Below are 22,577 nucleotides of genomic sequence, written 5' to 3'. Positions count from 1 at the left end.
ACTGGCGAGACAGTGAAAACGTTTTTGAGTCGTGTTTTCTCCACAGGGTGAGTCACACAGACATAGGAAACAGGAAATGCTACTAAAACAAAACAGAAATGACCTTGAATCCTCTCTCAATCATAATGCATGGTATTTTTTTACCATTTGTTCTTCTCATTCCATTACTGTTGTTGCCCAGAAGTGATGATTCTCTCGTGGCCAATCAATGCCAGGCCTCTGTGCTAGGCACCACAACAGAAGGATGCCAAATACTGGGACAGTACATCAATTATTCTTTGTTTTACAAACACACATGATTGTGTAACATACTGCACAGGTTGTGGTAACGGGGCATAAACGTCGTGCCGTTGTTAAAATGTCTTCCTTGAACGCTCTGGTTTACGCCGCTCCCCCCTCAATTTCCATTTATGCTGCTCCGTGTTTGTGCTCGCACGTCCGTATGTTGTCACACGCGTGCACAAACATGCACGGAAAGGAACCGCCTGCTTCCCGCATGAATATGTAACACTGAACATGAATGTGCGCTCGCATGTACGACACTGGGAGGTGGCGATCAGAGGTTAGCCGAGCAGAACCTGTCGCGGGTAACTACGTCGCGACCTCTGTCTGAAATGCAGTTCGGCAGCACTCGACATTGCTCCGTTCAAAGTAAAAGAAGTATAATTTCAGTTGAGGCCTCCACCACTCAGAGGCCCTAGTATACAACCTAACGCGTGCCATGCACGTGGCGCAAATTGGGACCGTGCGAACTGAACCTCCACCCCACCAGTAGGCGGAGTATAAGCCCCGCTCACCAAGCAGAAAAAACAGAAGAAGTAGTCGCCAAGGATCGTCATCCAAGCTTCGACTTAGTGACCCTCGAACGGGCTGACACCTCAACATCCCCGGCCCGACGTGTCCGAGGGAGCTGTAGCATCGTTCTCTTCTTCTTTGGTAGGAATGCGTCCTATTCTAACATGTACCGCCACCCGATGGTGAAGTGGGATACTACAGGACCCTAACGTGCGATGCCAGGGTCCGCCCAACGCGACATGCACTTCTTACAGATCTGATCTTGATCACGATGTTAAATTGTGTGTTTTTGGTTGTACAGGAAAGAAGGAGCGCAAGTCCGACTGTGGGGAGTGGCAGTGGAGCGTGTGCGTGGCCAACGAGGGGGACTGCGGACTCGGCACCAGGGAAGGGACGCGCACCGGCACCGACTGCAAGCAGACCATCAAGACCCAGCGCTGCAAGATCCCCTGCAACTGGAAGAAGAAGTTTGGAGGTCAGGAAAGGGAATGTGCCACTGTGTAAAGTCTGTTTAGATCATTTACACCCACTGAAAGACCCAGAAGCCTTTTTTTTCCCTGCCTCTATTTCCTCACCCCACATGACGTACGGTCGCCTGTCAGTCACACAAACAATGGTCCTATTTTCACAATGGGAATGAGAAAACTTGCTAATTAGAGGTCCAACACAAGTGTCTGCTGAGGGTGTGATACACAGCCATTGAAAACATGGGCAATAGTCGTCCTGCTTTGTCGTTTGCTTTTTGGTGCTCGAGTGTGTGCAGCCATCATGGCTGAAATGTCTCACAGTGACAACCCTGAGGGACTTTTGTTCCCCCCAGTACAGCCTGTCAGGCACGAGGCCCGCAGCTCTGCAATGAGCCTGTCACCAGTGATGAACACACTGCAGGAAATAATTCCCCAACTAACCGGCTGTATGGATGATAGCAGCAAAAGTTATAAGTTCTGGCTTTTAAGTTCAGGAAGGAAGAACAAAAAAAAAAGTATAGAACGAGCTGATTGGCTGCACCGTGTTGGAGAAGACGCAGATTCTTGCAAACTGGATTAATTTTGATTTAATGAAATTAAAAACGCAGGTAACTGGTTTATGCCCATTATCTTTAAAAACGTTCCTGCCACGGCTTCAATTTACCACAAACCTAATTCTCGGAAGTTGCTGATGAAACTACAGTTTTAAATTGTAGGACAGACAAAGGAGAAGTTGGTCCTCCCACCCCACAAAATACTTTAGAACTGCTGTGTTAAGACTGACTCACAAAGTTAACCTTAGCAAAGAATATCATTCTGCCCAATGAACACAACAACAACAAAAACTCGTAGTATTTTTGAATCATAGGCAACAATTGTGTGGTTTTATGTTCCTCATGAGAAGATTCCTGGGTTGAACCACGGTGGTGCTGCGGTGGTTGAATTATGGTTTGTCCCAATCAGTAAATCTTGTGAGTATCATACAGAAATACTCGGTGCAGTCCGTGTTTTCAAGCAGCATGAAGGTGAGTCGAGGTAAGAAAGACATTGTGAAGCAAATAGAATTCTGTACAATAACAAAAGCAGACGTATAAATACAGACATAAAGCAAAGACACACATTTGTGCTTCAGAGGGGGAACCGGGGGGGGGCTGGGGTTGGTTACATAAGGTAACGCTTTATTCTTCAACAGATTGATGGGAACTAAAGAAAAAGCAGAATGATGGATGGATCATTCATAAAATAATGTTTATATTAAATCAAGTGATTGATGGAGGCGTGTAACATACACACAATAATCCATCTTTCCCCTTATTCCTCCATTAGGAATCACAATCTCATTTTTGGGGAAGTTAGATACTTTTCATAGTGCGTCATTCAAAGGCCCAGAAGATACATCTCTGAACATCCTAGAGTTCTGATGGAAGCTGCCGTTGCTTCCTGTGTCCACTGAGTGGTGAGGAATATCATGCTGAAGAAGTGAGAAGAAGACAGTCCTTGTCAGATTGGAGACGGGGGGAATCTTTCATTGTCATTGTACAAGGCAGTGAAATTAGCTGTGGATTCTTCAGAAAACGAGTGCAATAGAATAAATATCCCAAGGGGAAGAACTGTTTAATAGTTTATTTGTACAAGTCCTGATGCTCGTGCACCAGTTCCCTGAGGGCAGCAGACTGAAAAGACCACGGCTTTGGATGGGAAGCTTTTTTATCAGTATGTTTCCTGCTCTACTGAGGCACCAAGATGCTGCAATGTCCATCAGAGAGCAGCCAATGATCCGCCGGGGCTGCAATAATGACTCTCTGCGGCTGACATGACATTTTTGATTGTGGAGGGGTGGAAGGTCCTCAGGAACTCTTTCTTCAGGTCTGATGAAGTGGAGGCTGTGACACCGAGAACCTGGAAGTGGAGATTCCCCCCGTTGATGGAAAAATGGGACTGGTTCCAGAGTCTGTGTCTCCCGGGTAGTAGATTATTGCAGAAGCACCACTTCAACCGTGATGAAAAAAATCACGTGTATGTGAAGTCACTCTTCCCGGGTCTATCACAGCAGAGAGACACACACACACACACACACACACACACACACACAAACGACCTGAAACTGGGTCAGGGGGATGAACAACCGACTTTTCCCACAAAGATAAAAGGTGAAATGTCTTCAAACTTAAATCAAGCAAGTCCAGTTGCCTATAACTAATAACAACCATCAAATTTCCATTTCCTACATAATGTACCTTTAAGAAATACTACACAGGCCTGTGGGACTGTACAGTAGATGGATGTAAGGTCACTGATGAATACTTGTATGCGACACCTCGGGCTGTCTGCCAGCGAGGAAGCACTCTCTTTTTCGCAGAGATAAATTATAGGTGTGGAGGCGCGGTGTTTTAAAGTCGGATGCTCGTGAAGTCCCCACAGGATTCCTGCAACAATGGCCCCGTCACTCCCTTCCACCGCTCTCCGTCCCACCTCCTCTCACCCGTTCTCCCACCTCTCCTCTCCTCTCTGACGAGCACCCTGGGATCTCAGCGGCGGTGACTGAGCGTCCGACGCTTTCATGTGAGAGGAAGCCGGTGAATGAGTGTCACGGCCTCGGGGGAGGGCGGCTCGAGGGGCAACAAAATAATGGAGGGAGATATGGGAGACATAAACACACACACACACACACACACTTCTATACATATGTCAGCAAATGCTGGCGTGTTCTGCAGAGCAATCTTGCATCCTCTCGGGTTGAGTTTAAGATGGATTAAATTCAATATCAAGAGAAAGCACATATGTGGAATTTATTTGGGTCGCTCCTGAAAGTATTTCCACTTCCCTGCTTCTAAGATTGTATCCGATGCGCCGTTTCCAGGCTCAACAGCAGCCAGGCTGTTTTTGATTACATTCATCTGTTAGTGCGTTCCATCCTATAGGAGATATAAGATCAATAAATGACGCGCCATCTGCTGCTGTTGGCAAAACAGCTCTCAGCGCTTTTATATGGTTGTTAATAAGAGCGCCTCGTGACCAGGCCTCAGCAGAACTGACTCTGTTGATCTTGGACACTTTAATAAGGCGGAGATAATAGCCAAGTAAATTATAACCACTCATCAAACAGCCATTCAAAGTGTGAGCGACACAATTCCTCGGGCTCAAAGGACACATTTCATTGACTGATTGCAGTTTCCTGCTTTTAAAAAGCAAGCACAGAAACTGCAGTGTGTCATTTTATCAGTTTCCTGCTTGATTGCTCCGACACCGTGCCTCCCCTTTGAGCTTCTTCGCGAAACAAGCGCTTCTAATTAAGTGTCTGATCTCTTTGTGTGCCGCAGGCGAGTGCAAGTACGACTTCCAGGCGTGGGGGGAGTGTGATCTGGCGACGGGCAAGAAGAACAGGACGGGAGTCCTGAAACGGGCGCTTATGGACGCGACCTGCGCCGCCACCGTCACCGCCACCAAACCCTGTGGAAAAATCCCCAAGACCAAGCTGCAAGGTAAGCTGAGTGGGATAGTTCATTAGAAATGCTTTTAATAATGAAACATTTCTCAAGATATTATTTCCTTATCCACATGTTGCCTATTCTGCATTTAGCTCATGTAGACATTCACAAGCACACAGATTATTTGGCCACCAAAGTCCCATCACGCATTTGGTTTTTCATCTGTAGGGCTCGAGTTTTGTTTTTGCGATCGGTGAAGTGGCCACTGAAGACAATACAGGTTTCAGGCATTTCCAAATTGTTGAGATATTAAATGTAGCCGTGTTTCCATTATTGGACTGTACGGTTTTGTAATGGTAAAGCCCTCATTCAGGCTTGTGTTTCGTCGAAGGACAGAACCATAAATTGGTAGGCGGACAGAAAACAATGGAGGACATCCAACAACTCATTTTTTTCTGTTCCGTTTGTCTCAAGACGTCGAGCTTTGAATGAAACACCCGTCACATGAGCTTTTCTGTCGCCCAATCAACTGTCGCGGGTCAATCTCCACCCGTACCATTGCGGTGGTCGCCCGAGGGAAGGGTTCCAAAGAATGGAACAGTTGGGGCCGCTCATTTTTGTACTTATTCCCAATGGAAACGCAAAGAAATACGTAGCAACCGTCAACCGAGAGTTATAAGATACTCTTCTTCTTAACTGAATCAGAACTTGTGTTACTGACATGAAGCCAACACTAGATAACTTGTTATGTAGCTACACTAACCACAAATATGTCTGGGGTCTTATCGGCTATGAATAATGGTACTGGGCCTAAATAAGAAGTGCATATTACCACGGAGTGTGTTTTGCTTGTGTGTCCCGAGGACGAGGGCTTCTTCCGGCAAACACATTGGCACAATAACGTTTATTAAAAGAAATCAATCACACTGTCCTGAACTGAGCCTTGTGTACGCTCAATACAATTTAATGAAATCTAATTCAGCCCAGAAAAACCTCAAGTATTTTATATTCCACATTTGAATTACAATCCAACTGTTAGCAGTTCTCCAGCTCAAAGGCTGGAAACGCCGTATATACATTTACATACATATGAGTTTAGATTGATTTGGATCCAAAGTCAGACCTGTGCAAAGGCAAAATGAATGATGATATAGGGAAGGGAATTATTCCAGCACTTTTTCATACTGTCAAATTATTGAGACAGTTGCCTGGAAAGTTAGATGAGTCAGTTTTCTTGATTTGATTATATCTGAAGGGCTGTTTACCACTTTGCCGTCTCCATTTCTGAAGCTGAACTGCTGATCATGCTGTTGACAAGCGTGTGTGTCTAATTTAAAACGGGTCAAAATGAAAATTTCCCCTCAGAATTTGAATTTGGCCTCGTCGTCCGGTAGATCCCGCCTGATTTAATCTCAGCTCAAAACTGGCCACGCCTCACATTCACATTCCCCCTCACCCTTTAACCGAGTGGAAATCAACACAGCTAAGTGCTAAGTTGAAGCGGTGAGTGACAGTCTTAAGACAGGGGTGAAAAGGTTAACTCACCATTCGGCTGTGATTACACGCTTTTACCTTCCATCTGTCATGTCGCAGACACACGAGTGGAGGGAGCTACAGACGGGCAGTTATCAGACAACTCGCATCGCCACAACGCTTCAGCTAATGGCCGAATATTGAACAAGCATGTGGATGCATTTGGAATATATCAGCGTCTGCTTGGAGACATTTGGTGTTGGTGAATCTGCTCCGAGTGCCCTTCGTTAGTTCTGCAAACAAGGATGCGATGGACCCACTGTGGACGTCCCATCGTCCAAACAGGATTATAATGAGTGTGGAAATGCTGCCAACGATCATAAACGGCGGCCATATCGCGCTCCGTGGACGACGCGTGCACACACATTTCACAGGCAGAGTTCTCTTCACCTTGCAATCTCTTCATCAGTCAGATGAAGAGCCTGACTGATGACGAGGAGACGCTGTAAACATGTCGGGGACGGCGTGGTTTTACTGCAGGTGTGCACATGCAGACGCTGACAGTTGTGACGCGCCCGTCTGCTCTGCGTAATTTGTCTCCGGGTGTCGTGCCAAAACTTCGTTTGACTGTCGAAACGGAGGAATCTGTTAAATTCATCCACTCGGTAGCACATCACCGATGAGTTATGACGGGAAGTTTGTCAAAGGAGCTCGACTGCTCTCACCATCTGGGAGACATATATGGATTTATGGTTGAACAAAACATGTGCAGCAACGTGGGCGAGTGTCACAAATAACGTTTGCTTTCGTGTTGAAACTCTGAAAGAGGAATTTAAGAGCAAGTATGTACAGTATATTCAATTTGGCAGATTTTGAATATTCTACCCTATAAGCACGTTTATGTATAATCACTTTGCAATAAAAAAAAAAAAAATTTGGGTTTCGAGGAAATGGCCTTGCTTCACGGAGGCTGTGATATCGTGTTTGTGTGTTATGAGCTGTAATCTGACGACACAAATGAAAAATACACACAAACCAATGAAAGAAACAGACCTTTCTGGACAAATACAACAAGTGTGCAATCTGTAATAACTCACTGGAGCTGCAGGTCTGTGTGATCCTCTGCTGGAGTTTTCAATCCGCTTCAAGGCTCGACATACGAGTCCAGACATGGTCTGATGCATCCATCGGTTGGAGGGCTAGAGTTTTTAACTTTTATTGACATATAGAGTATTATTTTCAAACTTGGTATAGGATTGCACCCTATGTGCTCGTGTTTGCATCTCTACAGAAGAGAAGAGAGTCCATTTATTTATTTGTGGTCTACATCGACCAGCCCGACACGGCTCCAGTTCTCTTGTTCTGGGCCCTTCTCTGTGAACTCTGGAGATGATTGTTGCGTGAGTTAATCCCAGTTTCTCAAATCTGTGTCATGCCACTTTTACACCATCTCACGCCGCTGATTAGACGTTTCCGTCAACAAGCAGTTGAACGAGCGTACCTAATAAAGTGGCCAGTAAGTAAAGACACACATGTGTGTTTAATTAGTCAGTAATTTTATTATGCACAATGTCGCTGTAGGTCGGCAACATGTTAAATCTCAATTTGAGTGAAATATCTCTCTCTCTATATATAACTATATATATATATATATATATATATATATATATATATATGTGCAGTGCTGCATACCTGTGAGAGCACATCAGCTCTAATGAAGGCCAGATTGCTTGGATGCAGAGTGACAGCCTAAGATGTGGGAGAGCTGAGAGCAAGAAAAAGAAGAAGCAGAGCGAGGATGACAGTGGCGGAGATGAAGGCAGGCAGTTGGGGAAGAAAGGCCCCGCTATCTCAGCGAGGTGTGATTTCTCATGTCTGCCAGTTGGAAGATAAGCCCCGGGAAGCAGGGGGGGGGGGGGTTACTGGTGAGAAGGAAAGATCAGGTGTCGTGCACAATGAGGAGTGTGGTGATGGAGAATTGTGTCCACGGCAGCAGGATCACAGGGCTTATACTATATAGATATAAAAATAAAACAAATGTTTGGAGTGACGGAGACAGAGGAGACCATCTTACCCGAGTCTGGTCAAATCTGCAATTCTGAAGAGCCACCTTGGGTTAAGACGAAGGAGGGAGCATCTGTCATTTGCGGATTCTGAGGAAAGACAATAGGAAAGAGGCGCCTCGGGAGCAATCCAAAGACTCGGAGTTGCCTGTCTTCTGCTGTCTCGCCCAGGTGAAACATAGACCCGGTGAACGGGAGAACAAAAAAGAATGACTACCATGAAACCTGCTCCTCCTCAGCAGAACGCGCTGCGCATGAGGGAGTGTCAGAGTGGATTTCAGGCTGTGAATTTGGCATCCCTGTATTTGTGTGGATCAAATTTTGTCGCCACCATTCTTGCTGGACAAACAGGTGGCGTCCTGATTCTTTTCCAAATTGAATTAGCACGTCAGTGCATGGCACCGCTATCTCACTCCAGATTTGCAGAAAGCACGAGGTTGAGAGGCTCGCGGCTCGCTGAACTGTGCCAAAGACACACAAACCCAGATTAGGTGAGATTTGGAATGTGAAGGAGGATTCCCACATGGCAAACCATCGGAATAACCTCCTGATTCTAACGAGGAGGGGAATTTCACCAGTGCAGAACTTCTATGGCCCTCACTGACCTACTCTCACACAGAGAGCGATAAATGGTGTGTTTCACAGAGTGGAACGGTTCGGTGCGATACGGTACGTAGGAATAGAACCGTTCCACTTTTCAGTACCCTTCCTTTTGGGGTACCAGAGCGATGGTACGGTACCACGCTGGTATCTTTTAGTAGTTATGTAATTAAGTAATTATTTGTTCAACCTTTTAAACCACTAAATTTCTTTAGCTTGCGATGTTTGGCCCCCTTGGGCCCTAAAATCTCTTGAAGTGCCCTTGTTTAGAACCTTAAATTAACCTCATTTGTATGGTGAAATATATGCTGATCCTACTTATTTTCTTTCATGAGAATGAGAACACAATCCATCCCCAGATTAAACAGAGAACTGTGTCATGTTTCACCCCAGAGTAAATACGCCGAGGCGTGGATTCTGCTCTTATCCCAGTTTCCGAGCATGTGCACAATCACTGTGTTTCATCTCGGGGTGGATTCGAGCGGGAGAATGAAGCGATGATAAGTGTGTGTCAGCGGCAGAGAGGGGGAGTGAAGCAGCATGAGAAAAAGAATCTCGTATATGAAGCAGAGAGAAGAGAGCGAGGAGTGAATCCTTCTCCGTCTCTCTCTCTCTCCCGAAGGAGCAGCATATGCTGACAACTCACAACAACAGAGGGAGAGTGTTTGAAATATAAAAGGTCTTCTCACAAATGAATAAACAATCAAACAAACACGAAAAAGGAAGAACAATTTCCACATTTGCATGGCAAAGAGCGTCTTGCACGTCAAAATCCCAGCGTCGGCGGAAGTTTGCAAGTTTGGAGACGACGGCACATTTTCCAAGAATCAAAATGTAGAAAATTCACACGTCGCATCCGTCGACAGCTGCATTTCATCAGAGGAAAATCTGCCCATTCATCTAGGATTTGGGCATCGACGTCGTCTTTTGACTTTTCAGACATGTTAATAGCAGCCGCTAATTATATCTCTGCCAAACACCACTGGCATAAATGTAAAATGGTGATTTCTCCTTTATATCAAATGGGGTTTGGAAGAGAACCTGCACTGAGACAATGTGGGAGGATCCACATTTAGTAAGTGCAGTGGGAGCTGGCTTTGGATCAAGTACATGGTATTAAGACAAAAAGGGTGTGGATTAGCGCGGCTGATGTCTCTCTTTAATACGTCAGTGCGCCGTCACGTCCCCACACACGTCCGGGAGTGCAGCTGTTTCATGACCTCACTTTTGAATCTTTTCACAGCTCATTGACTCAGGGTGCAAAACGCCAAAATGGACACTAAAATTCAAAATGGCTGACTTCCTGTTGAGTTGAGGACATTTTTGTTCGTCTTGGTCTGAAACATCTTCCCACCAATTTTCAGGAAAATCGGGGGTGCTCAACTTTGCCTCTGTTTTCACCTGGGGGGGGGGGGGGGGGGGGGGGGGGGGGGATTATAGAGACTCAATATAAGATGGCGGCCTTCCTGTTGGTTTTAGAGCACAGGTCACCATTGACTTTTTGGACCGTCCCAAACTAATAAACGCATGTACCAAGTTTCGTCCATTTTAACGTACATCTTTTAGCCACTCCCACACCCATTTTTTGACGCCTATTCACCGCACCACTTTCAGACGTAAATTGAATTGTCCTGAAAAATAATAATAATAAAAATAATATCTGTATATATACATATATATATGTACATACATATATACACACATTAATATGTATATACACAGTTTTTTATGATAAACTATGTTTTAGGCAGCTAACTGTTTGGTTATTGGATGCCGAACAAACACAAATCACAAGATTATTTTAGTTTTTAGTTTCTGTTCACGGTCGGTGAAGTGTAGATGTATCTAATACAGTTTATACACACACACACAGAGAGACACAGACATTTACACACTCAAACTACACAAATACAGCAGCGGCTGAAGCTGAATCATCGGCGGTCAGTGTCTGTGAGACTGTGGAGGAAGTCACTTCTCTTATACCACGCTTTAAAGGATCACAAACAGCAGATGTCAACTTATGCAACGGGAACATCCCACTTCCAGTTCAGACAGGAAGTTATAGCAAAGTCAGTCGTGAATAACTTTAGTATTTTCCCTTCTGTCGACTTTTGTTTCTCTTTTGGAATCAAGACAAATGAAATTATATTCGTATAGTTTAGCAAATTAACAACCTACATTATCTTAGGGTGTTTAATCACTAAAGGAGCTGGAGGCGCTGGACTTGTTAAACCCTTTAACACCGAGCGTATCGCAGAAAACACTTTTGCGTCACTGCAGTTACGCAACGGTTTGCGCTAGTTTGTTATTGTGGTAAATTCACTCACGCTGTTGCAGGAAGCCGGCAAATCAGCGTCTTCATCACCAGAGAGGAGAGAAATGGAAAAATGCCTGCGCTAATGTAGTTTCCATGTTTTTGGCAAACAAAAACTCTTGTTATTATTGTTATTTTAAACATGTTTTATACTGTTTATACTATACTTTATACTGTCCTCTCTGTCCCCCACCTCTCCTCTGTCCCCCATTTTTCCTTTCACCACAACCTGTCTCGGCAGATGCCGCACATCTTTGAATCTGGTTCTGTCAGAGAAAAGGGAGGTTTTTCTTTCCCCGCTCCACTGCCTCATCCTTTTATTTTAGCTTATTGATTTACTTACATTATCCTTTTAAAACTAACACAACGTCTTCTCGTGCTTTGACACTTTTATTCTTCTTAAACACCTCATTTGTTTGACACTCTTTACTCTATTTGTCCTTCAAAATTTATGGGATTTAAACAAAATTTCAAGTTAGGGATGAAAACACTTAAGTATATTTCAGTGACATCTTAACACAGCGGGTGAGCAATATGAGCTTAAAATTATGTCCATCATGATATCACAACAAAGATAGTTTGCATAATTTTAAAACTAAAAAAACAATGTATACTTCAAGATAATAACATAATATAATATAATATATATTAAGTAATCACTTGGGGGGGCAGATGTGGCCCGTGGGCCGCCAATTTGGCACCTCTGTCTTAACAGATGGGGATGAATTTTGTCACGATGATGTAAGATGGTAAAAAAGTGTAAAACTTACAGGTGACGTGTTGAAGAGTTTAAACCTTGGTGAAGGTCTGTGACTCTTGAGTGCTCTTATTGAATCTGCCTTTGTGTGTGTGTGTGAGTAAAGTGCTCTATAAATAAAAGCGGCCTTGCCTCACAGAGAAAAGTAAACACCGCCGGTTCTAACTCTTAACGGCTCCTGTGTTTCTCTTTCTTTCTTTCTTTCTTTTTTCCCGCAGATGCAAAGAAGCAAAAGAAGGAAGGCAAGAAGCGAGAGCGCACCCAAATGGACTGATGAGGTGTTTTTTCCCGCGGGGAGAAAAAGAAGAAAGTGCCGTGTTTTAACAAGGTTCCTCTTCACGTGTCCTGTAGGTTGAACGGTAGGAGCCACTAGAGCTTTAACACAAACCAGTGGAGAGAGACGACTTTTAGCAACAACAACAACAACGACGTTTGACCTTTTTTCTTCTTTATATCTTATATCTGATTTGTACGTTTGCCGTATAGAAGACTTATAACGCTAGTGTTCTCACCTCGTGTTATTTCTGTAGGAGCGTCTTTTCCTCTGCAGAACAAATTGGATGAGGATTTGTTTCACAGATGCAGATACTAACTGTAATTTGGAGATTTATTTACGGTCGGTCCGTAATGAGGCGGATTGTGAAAAGTGAAGCTTTAAAAACATCTTCACTTCATTAATTAGGGCTTAAAAATAAAGCTGTGCGTTTGCTGTCTTTCAAGTGGTTCGAGTAACTGTAGCTCTTTCCCCCTCCGTATAACATATGTATATTTTTTAATTTGAATAAGAACCGGCAAAAACACTGCATGAAAAATAGCTTCTCTAACGTGTGTGTGTGTGTGTGTGTGTGTGTGTGTGTGGGAAAAATAAAAAGTGTTGCTGTGTGTAGTTTGTTTTTCCTCCTGCTGCTCTGTTGTACCTCAATTTATACACCGCTGATGTTTGCTCTTCACCTGCTGGCTGTAAAACAAAACACTGTTGTAGTCCTCAGTTGGACTTAACCTTCCCTGTTTGTTACCTGTTACGTTTCCAAAAATAAAATAATAAAAAAAAAAGATCTCTGTCGTGTTTCTCTTTCATCCGGAAAAACCACGACCCTGAAGATGCTCAACAATCATCAGAATCTGACATTTGTCAAACGATTCATCGCATTAATGTCACAGTTAACTTGTATCCAAATGGATAACATATGTATCCATTCTAAATTTTCTAAAGTTATTTTTCCTCATTTTAATGCTCTTATCAACATAGAAAAGTGGATCTGCTTGCTTTATTGAGACAATATCTCTGTCACCTGCATGTTTGGAGTTATAAAGTGGTTTAATGTGTTGTTGTTGAATGTAACATGTGTTCCCTTATCTAAAGTGTTACCAAATGGAGCTCACACACACACACACACACACACATTGTGCAACATATGAAAAGTCTTTTCACATTTCATAGATTTTTTTTATTTAGAACGTCATTCTGAGAGAATATTATGGCACAATGTAACCACTTAATGCAGTTCATGGTTCAGCGTTGTCTGTGTGATCGTTTACACTCAGATTCATTGTCCGGAAACAAATATCGAAGATTGCAATAAAAAAAAATCAATACCATTGTTACTGTACAGGAAGTTTCATAGAAGGAGAGAATAAACGCAGGTTAGGGACATTCAGAGAGTAGCTATTCAACACATGTATGTACATTACAAATGTACGGCATCCAAATTACATATAATGTCATATAGATTTATACAATGTTTTTTTGTTTTTTTTCTTATTGAAAGCGAAGCCACGAGCCACAGCGAGCGAACACACGATGAACGTCGAAACACACGGAAGCAAAGGAAAAATGAGCGTTCGTATTTACATTTCAACACTTTTTATTTCTTATTTACTTCCTCTTTTTTTTCCCCGTTTGTTTGCAGACGTCTTTTTTTCCTCCAGGATGTAAAAAAACAAAAAAATCAACATAGAAGAGCAGAGAGAGATCGAAGCAGGCGAAGCAGGTTTGTTCATTTACAGATGAAATCATCAGGTTTCGTCGTCCTCTCTCGCTGTGGAAGTCTGAACCTCTGAAACTCATTTTGCAGAAATCCACTTCTTTTTAAACACGTCCTCACATATTTAAACCGTCTCCTTTACATTTTAACACCCTTATATTCATATCTTCACAGGTCTTAAATAACTTTATTTTAAATCTTTAAAAACAAAACTGTACACGGATAATACTCTGATTTGTTTTTAATAATAATAATAATAATAATAATAATAGCACATTTTGTCCTTTGTACAATGAGTTTTTTCTTTTTTATAAAATGTGATAGAAAATGTACAATATAATGTGTTTCTATGAAAACCCCAGTGTGTGTTTCTCAGCGAGTCTTTGGAAGCTTGTTGCTATCGAGACTGTTTTCTTAAAAGAGGAACGAGTGATGACGGAGGAAGAGACGAAGCACGCTCCTCCCCCCGACTGTTTGGAAAACACACACCACACCACACACACACACACACACAGATAATGAGTCCTCTTTCCTCCGTGCCAAATATGAACACACACACAGTACACATGGGGGCGCTGTAAGGAGGATTCCAGGGGCTCAGCACTGAGAGTTTTATTATTATTATTATCATGATTACTCTATCATAAGGAAAGTGAAATAACTTTAATATTAAGCCCAAGCACCAAGTGACATGAGGAGGAGGAGAAGAAGAAGAAGAAGAAGAAGAAGAAGAAGAAGGAGTTTTGTTCACACATTTCTGAAAACTAATGGAGAGAGAGAGAGAGATTAAATTCCCTGCCACAGCAAGTGTGACAATGCCAACAAAGACGTTTATTTACTGAATTTATTTATTGAATGTTTACATTTAGGTACGATTTTGTGATTAAAGATCACGTGAATTATTCTATAAAAGAAAAATCATCCGTGTGTAATATTTTCCTTTAAAGCCTCGACTCGTTATCTACCACAGCACTTTCACACGGACAGGACTCCACGCTGGTTCTGGTTCTGGTTCTGGTTCATGAACCTAATCGAATCTAAAAAGGAACCGAAAACACGACATGATATTCCGGGTTGTCACACTAGTTAAGCTAGTTAACCAAACAGGGTTCCATGTTGTCTTGTCCCATTTTGACCACTACGTCGTCCTGATGACTTTGCAATGAAAAAAACGATCTTTGGTTCCCAGTGGGGACCAGGTCTTCGCTTCCAAACTAGTTTATGATATTTTTAGGTGTAAAACGCAACCACACACTCAAATTTCCAGGAACCAGAGCCGCGCGGCCGCCGTCAAAGCGCCAGTTGTTACGTTTAGAAATGGAGCGAGATATAAAAGTGGGACCCAAAAGTTGTAGCTGCGCCTCTGCAGACACTGACCTGTCACATGTAGATAGAGTAAAAACTACAGACGGATGATTCAGTCCACACCAGACGGTGGCTGACAGTCGTCTGTGTGTGTGTGTGTGTGTGTGTGTGTGTAGATCCTTATTCATCAAGGTCACATCCCAAAAGTGACGTTTGAATGCAGCGATGGGAGCTCAGAGCTAAGACGCACAACGTCCTCAACAAAAGAAAACAATTACACTAATGGTTCGGCAAGGCTGAAAAGCCCACACACACACACACACACACACACACACACACACTCACTCACTCGAGATAGGACAAGTGAGTTTCAGGATAAAAGAGCAATTTGTTTCTGTCACTCTGAGTAAGGCACTGCACATTGCTCTGTACAATCTGGCGATATATTGTTTATATAAAGTAAATATAGACTTTTTTTCCATCTTGGATTAAAACTCCCACAGCGTCTGCGAGTGTTTCTCACTGCACTGCGAGGCCGCGCGAGATTATAATCCAGCCACGGCCTCAGAGAGTGAAGCCGGAGAAACCTTCATCAACGTCGTACACGTGCTCCACAGTCGGAGCGTAGCCCTTTGACATTAAGCCGTACGGAGGCGAGCCCAGCTGGCTCTGACGGCACATTATGATGTGTTGATGACAATGGAGACAGACCAGGATATTTGCCCCCCCCCAGTGTGGGCATATATGGATTTGAATGCACTGGGAAAATGGGAACGTTATGATCTATAATAAAAACAATAAAAAATGGTGAGAAAGGCGTGGAAAGTGTTTGCACACGATGAAAATGAGATGCAATAAAAGTGCCAGAGCGACGCTGAACAGTGACGTGTCTGCAGACGTTAGAAATTCCTGCGGCAAAAACCTTTGGCTGACCTGCTCGCGACGTCTGCGACGTCTCCAAACATGGTCCACACACACACACACACACACACACACACACACACACACACACACACCCCCCTCGTGCACGTCGGCGTCCGCCAGCCACCTTTTTTTGCCCGACAGCCGCTCAGCGAACATCTCTCTTGTTCTATTACAAGCGCACAATCTGTCATATCACAACAACTCCAGAGAAACACCTGATACACAAACACCGCTTTGTTCTCGTGTGCTCGGCAACGAGAGGAGGAGGAGGAGGAGGAGGAGGAGGAGGGAGGAACTTTGACGGGAACTTTGCTCCCGCCACTATAAATGAAGCACATGGAGATAGCGGCGGCGAGGACTTTCTGACGGGTCCTGCTCTTTCTCTTCGTCCAGAGAGGCGATAAAGTTCCACGGGTTTGTATCAAACACCCGGGCGGCAGAGACCTGGACTGGGACTCCTGGATGAGCCACTTACTGTCCCGCTGGTATCACTCAAACGACAGCTTTGCTAAAGATGAATCAGATATTCTGACGTGTGACAGAAGCCTGACAGAAACGGCTCCACTTATCCCCCGTGACGGACACTGAACTTTAGCTTATAGAGCGTCGACCAAGCACTGAACTCATCCCTTCTTGAGTTTTACACGACTTAACCTCCTCTGATAAATAGTTTACAATATATTAATCATGGAAATGCGATAAATCTCATAATCTAACGAGCAGCACTGTTTACTTAAAGAACGATATTATTATTATTAGTATTTATTGGCTGGGTTTTGTGGGTCATGATTAAATCAGAATGAAACGACGTGACAGCGTCACTCAAATCTGATGAAACCACATTTAAGTCATTTATTTATTCATTTAATAAAAATATAAAAAAATTTTCTCTGGCTTTAAAATCTTTGTAACGTCTTGGGGTTTTAATAACTTAATAATTTAATAATTTAGTAATTAACGCCACCCTTGATTGATAGTGAGTTGTAAAATCATGGTCAGTATCTGTGAAATGAGGCCACAGACACGTTGGATAGCAGCTGTTGCCTTACAGCAAAAAAAAGAACCGGCTTTGTGACTGAGAGTGTTTTTGTAATGACTTTCTCTCCACAGTCTACCGGTGTAGCCCCGCCTTTTACCCCGACTGGCTCCACCCCACGACCCTCAAATGGAGGATGAAATGGCAGCCAAAGAATCTGAAAAAAATGCTGCTTTTATGTCACTTTTTAAAAACTCACCATCTCGACCCGGTTTCATGAACTCAACTCGGATACTTTTTTTTTATTCCGCCCCATTGTGTATTAATTTCTGCAGATTTTTTACTGGAGAAATCCCGGCGCAGTGGTTGTGTAACACATGACTCAGCACTTTTTTTTTAAGCTCCACTGTGAAATCTGAATAATTCCCTGAATGCTTTTTTTTATCAGTCATGCATGTGGAAGCTCTGGTGTAATTGTCTTTTATAATTCAAACGGACCTCGTCTGGCAATAACCTCAACTCCATGTGACTCCTGTTTTTATTTAAAGCAACATGGACGTAGCATTTAGCATTTAGCTTAGCTGTTGCCAGAGGACAACTCTAAATAAAGAGCAGGATTCATTATGGAACAAGCCAATTAGCATAAATGTACATCATATTTACATTTCACAACCCCAAACGAGACTAGAGGACCGTAAAGACATAAAAGGACTGGGACCGAGTCCAAGGTGCAGGAAAGCACCAGCTGAGCGTGTAATGGGCCGTGTTTAATCTCAAATGTAGGTGTTCCACATGGTTCCCATAATCTGATCAGCCTCATGGAGAGTTTTCATTATAGCTTCTGTCCCACGTCTCTCTTTAAAAAGGAGACCGCCTCGAGCTCCGCCCACGCCCACGCCCCCGCCCACCGGTCACTGTGGCGACCTCTTGATCGCGGCTCTCCGACTGAACAGCGTGCGTTAGCGTCACCGTGAGAATGGTGTTAACGTGTGAAATGATGGATGACACGCGTGAGCACACGGAACACGTCAGTAAATTCATATTGTCTTTTTTAATTAAAACCGAGGACAACCGTTCATTACACGTCTAATCTGAGAATGTGGTCGTGGTATAAATGAATTAGCTCACATTTATTATTTATAATGAGTTTGTGGAACGAGTGAAGATGCAGAAATAGCCCTTATTTCAATCACGAGGTAGAAAACCTGCGATCGCAAGTAAACTCCACTCTTGGAGTGCACACACACACACACACACACACACACACACACACACACACAGGTTCAAATGTCATCTCTCACCAAACCTCACACACACACACACACAGGATTAACATTAAATAAGATCACATTTAACAAAGGCTTGCTTCTCTCAGCTCTGAGCTCTGACCACCTGTCTCGCTCAGTGACCACCTGTCTCGCTCAGTGAGTGGGAGACACGCGTCCTCGCCGCGACGAACAACTCGACAGCAAAACATTAAATCTTAACGGCGCCGTAAAACAAACAGACTTCCTGTCAGCGGTTGTTATACACAGTCGCCATAACTGTTACCGTTCTGCAGGATCTAAGCTCAGCAACTCCGGGCCCCAGCTTTGTATTAGATATTGATATTATATATAACCTTATATTAAACCCTCTGTTCACTCTCCATCGTTGGTTTATGTTTCTTCTTCTTTTGTGCTGCTGTAGAAACATAAAGTACGTATTAAAGGCTACAAAAACCAAACTTTTTTTATTTCAAATTTCAATTTCGGCCAATTTTGGACCTTTAATTCAGTGTCCATGTGAGGGTATTTGCTGCATATGTATGGATACGTGCCTGTTTGTGGCAAAACTACGCTCCTGTGTGCAAGTTTCATCAAAAGTCATGGTCTGTGAACGGTTCTGACCGCCCTGACGACGGTTTATGGAAAAACTGCTGCTGTTCATTTTATTTTCTTCTTCTTCTTCTTCCTTTTTTTTTTTAAATGCTGTGAGCAGAAACAAAACTGCATTCATCTAAATCGTCTCGGGGTGGAGGCAGGAATTTGGACCTTTTTTAAAAACAGAGCGATTGAAGCATCTGTTTGAAACAGACGTAGGCGGATAAGTAAAGACTGAAATCCACTTCGAGCTGCGGCACACAGCGATGCGGTTCACAACAACGTCTTTGCCTCTCGCTCTCATGTGACTTGGGAGTTTGGGAGTGTCATGACGGGAGGTTCTCACAGACAGACAGACAGGCAGACAGACAGAGAGGAGGCACACATGGGTGAACACACACACACACACAGATAAGAGTATACACGGCGTATGTACACTTATGTACAGGTATCGTCACTGAACTTCAAACGTCGGAGGTTTGAGAATTCAGTAAGCCCTATTTTCCCATGTTGAAGTTTTCTGGATTCTTGTACGGCACAGATCTCCCCTCGTCGTCGTTCTCTCGTTCACTCTACGTGCCCTCGTTTTATCGCTTCAGACTCTGAGACCCTCATTACCGCCACCTCTGCCCAACACGTGTCAACGCAACTGGCGTCGAGTGCTACAACTGGGTGTTGAGAGAGATACTGGAAAAACGGATGATAGAAGGAATGAAAGGGTAATTATATCAAATATACTCTCGCAGTCTCTACCATGCACTCAGACAACACACACATATACATGGATGGCGCACACACACACACACACACACACACACACAAACACACCAATACACCCGACTCTTACTTTAGCTCTTCTGCCCATTAATTGCCCACATTTATCTGCCCGACCTGATATTTTTGTACTGGCAGAGAAGCAGGTGTTTGAACGTCTTCTTGAACGTGACGTTGCACAGAGCGTAGCAGGCCGGGTTGATGGTGCTGTTGATGTAGCACAGCCAGTAACCAATAGTCCACACCGTGTTGGGGATGCAGCTGGAGCAGAAGGTGTTGATGAGCACCATCACGTTGTACGGAGTCCAGGTGGCTACAAACGCTACCAGGATAGCCATGATGGTGCGCGTCACTTTCTTCTCCCGTGACGGCGCCGCCTTCTTCTTCTTGTTGGGCGGCTGCTTCGTCATCTTCACGATCTTTCTCGCCACGTGGTTCTGCCGCTCCGTGGCCGGCACAATCTCCACGGTGGCGTTGGAGGCCGTGTAGCAGTCGCCCTTGGGCGACTTAGTCTTGATCTTGATGCAGGTCAGCTTGGAAGTCCCGGCCTTGGCTCGCTGACGCGGGGGCAGTTGACTCGCCTCCAGGCTGGAGTTGGCGGTGGACGGCACCGCCTCCTCGTCCTTCTGATTGGACACGGCTGCACTGCCGGACGTTGAGTCATTGGAGCTCTCCTTCTCTTCTCCTGGAGCGCAGTTCTCCCTCACCACGTCGTCACCCTCGGTTTCTCCCTCGGCGTGTGAGGAGGGCCCTTTACCATTCTGCAGTTTCCCATCATGCTCGTTGGCCCCCGCATTAGCATTCTGGCTCTGGGAATGCCCTGCGTCATCCCCTGGCACATTGTTGTTGTTGGGTTTCGGCGTGTTGTTCCCCCTCGGACCAGACGACACGGGTTCTGGGTTGGCTGCGGACGGTTTGCGATTATCCTTCTTCACGCGACTCTTGCTCGCTCTGGAGATCTGCCAGTAGAGCTGAATCATGATGATGACAGGCAGGTAAAAGGCGGCGATGGCGGTGCCAAACGTGACAGCAGCGTTGGAAAAGAATTGGATGTAGCACTCCTTCTCGGGAACTGTCCGCCCTCCAACAATAAACTGCCAGAAGAGAATGGCAGGCGCCCAGAGGATGAAAGACAGGACCCAGGCAGCGGCAATCATCATTCCTGCCATCTTGGTGGTCCGTTTGACAGGATAGCTGAGGGGCTTGGTGACACAGAAATATCTGTCAAAGCTTATGATGAGGAGATTCATGACGGATGCATTGCTGACAACGTAGTCCAGGGCCAACCACAGGTCGCACACCACTGGCCCTAGCGGCCAGTAGCCGATCACTATGTAGACCGTGTACAAGTTCATGGAGCACAGTCCGATAATGAGGTCAGCACATGCAAGGCTGAATAAAAAATAGTTGTTGACGGTCTGTAAGTTCCGGTTGACCTTGATGGAAAGCATGACCAGGATGTTTCCGATGACTGTGACCAAACTGAGGGAGCCGGCCACCAGCACGATGAACACCACCTCCACAGTCTTGTAGGCACTCTCGCTCTCTGCCACAACTTCTGTGTCGTTGCCTTCGGAGGCATTCCAGGAGGTGAAATTGAATACATCCATGGCATTTGGTCTTTTGTTGCCGCCTCCTACTCAGATGGCACCTACGGAAAAGAGAGACAAAAGAGAGGAGCTGTAATGAGAACACTGTCGCCGTCGAGAGTTCTAGTTGTTTAGAGAACTTTTAATGGCACATACTTTAGTCCTTCTCTCTAATCAGAAAGAAGTGTCAACATTTCATATTCAAGCCACATTCGCTGGAATATATTCAATATGCTAAATAATGCAAAACGTCTCATGATTATAAAATATAAATCTACACCTCTCTTAATTGTCAGTATGTGCAGCGTGACCTTGTGTTACATCAGCTTTTCGTCTGCGTAAAAAGCATTTCAAATAACCAATGAGGAGGATTATTAGACACATGGATATCTGCCATCAGTGTTTTTCAAATCCACGTTCAGGTGAACGGCACAACGATAACCTCAATATGAATTCATTTCATTTAGTGAGTAATCGGTGGAAGGAACATGTTGTTTTACTCACTTTTAGCCTAAGTGATGAATTTAGTCTATAAAAAATGTCTCTAAATAAAGAGTTAAGCCTAAATCACACCTAAATCTAAGTAAATAACAGGAACAGGCTTTTGTCATCCTTCCAAATCTTTATATCTTAATTTAAACTGCTCAAAACACTACTTTTTTTAAAGGTTCCTGCTTTGATGGACGTGTTTTGACCACACACCACTCAGCCTGCAGATTACCGCGGAGCCTCAAACGGTCTTTTCATTCCTTCTGACTGCACTGGCAGGTGTTTTCAAGATCAATCTCCCTTCTTTACCACCAGAGTTCAGCAACAACTTACAAAAGAAGCAAAAAGTCGATTTTTCAACTTCCACTTCAACAATTTTCACATGGTTTAAAAAGTCTAGACAGACTTTTAAACACCTGTGATGATGCATTCTTCACTGTTGAGGTGAAAGTGCGTCTTTCCTCTCTTTTTTGCTTCAGGTTTAAAAGATTCTACGTCCACATACCGGCTGTTCTCGTCAAACACTCGTTACCTCAGAGACCTGCGGCTTCCCGCCGTCTCTCTGCGTCTCCACAGACAGGAACACAAAGAGAGTCACCTGGAAGTGATCGGCTTAATCGGCATCGTGTGAACTCACGAAGCTTTAAATTGAAAACACGATAGCTTCAGTACGTTTAATCAGAAATAATAAGTCTGATTTTAGCTCGACGGCTGCAGCTGGTGAGCGCGGCGGCCATTTTGACTTTAAGCTCTTACAACAGTTGAGCGCAGTTGCC

At 44.1% G+C, this 22,577-nt stretch overlaps 2 protein-coding genes across 3 annotated transcripts in view; one reads left to right on the top strand and one right to left on the bottom strand.

The window, feature by feature from the left end:
* The window catches only part of ptn (pleiotrophin), a 43,474-nt gene extending 30,527 nt beyond the window's left edge, over nt 1–12,947 (top strand). The window contains exons 3-5 of the mRNA XM_058626277.1: nt 1,097–1,270; nt 4,583–4,744; nt 12,116–12,947. Coding sequence (XP_058482260.1) covers nt 1,097–1,270; nt 4,583–4,744; nt 12,116–12,171 — 392 coding nt within the window. The 3' untranslated portion in view covers nt 12,172–12,947. The remainder of the gene's footprint in view (nt 1–1,096; nt 1,271–4,582; nt 4,745–12,115) is intronic.
* A 1,170-nt stretch (nt 12,948–14,117) lies between these two features.
* chrm2a (cholinergic receptor, muscarinic 2a) overlaps nt 14,118–22,577 on the bottom strand; it is a 78,375-nt gene continuing 69,915 nt past the window's right edge. For both annotated transcript variants that reach the window (XM_058625559.1, XM_058625560.1), the window contains one exon: nt 14,118–21,374. In XM_058625559.1, the coding sequence (XP_058481542.1) occupies nt 19,828–21,333 (1,506 nt within the window). In that variant the 5' untranslated portion in view covers nt 21,334–21,374 and the 3' untranslated portion in view covers nt 14,118–19,827. The remainder of the gene's footprint in view (nt 21,375–22,577) is intronic.

The sequence above is a fragment of the Solea solea genome, chromosome 3 (assembly GCF_958295425.1).
Source record: "Solea solea chromosome 3, fSolSol10.1, whole genome shotgun sequence".
NCBI classification, from domain to species: Eukaryota; Metazoa; Chordata; class Actinopteri; order Pleuronectiformes; family Soleidae; genus Solea; species Solea solea.
Note: the sequence above shows the minus strand (reverse complement) of the source record. Positions and strands in the feature narration are given on the sequence as shown.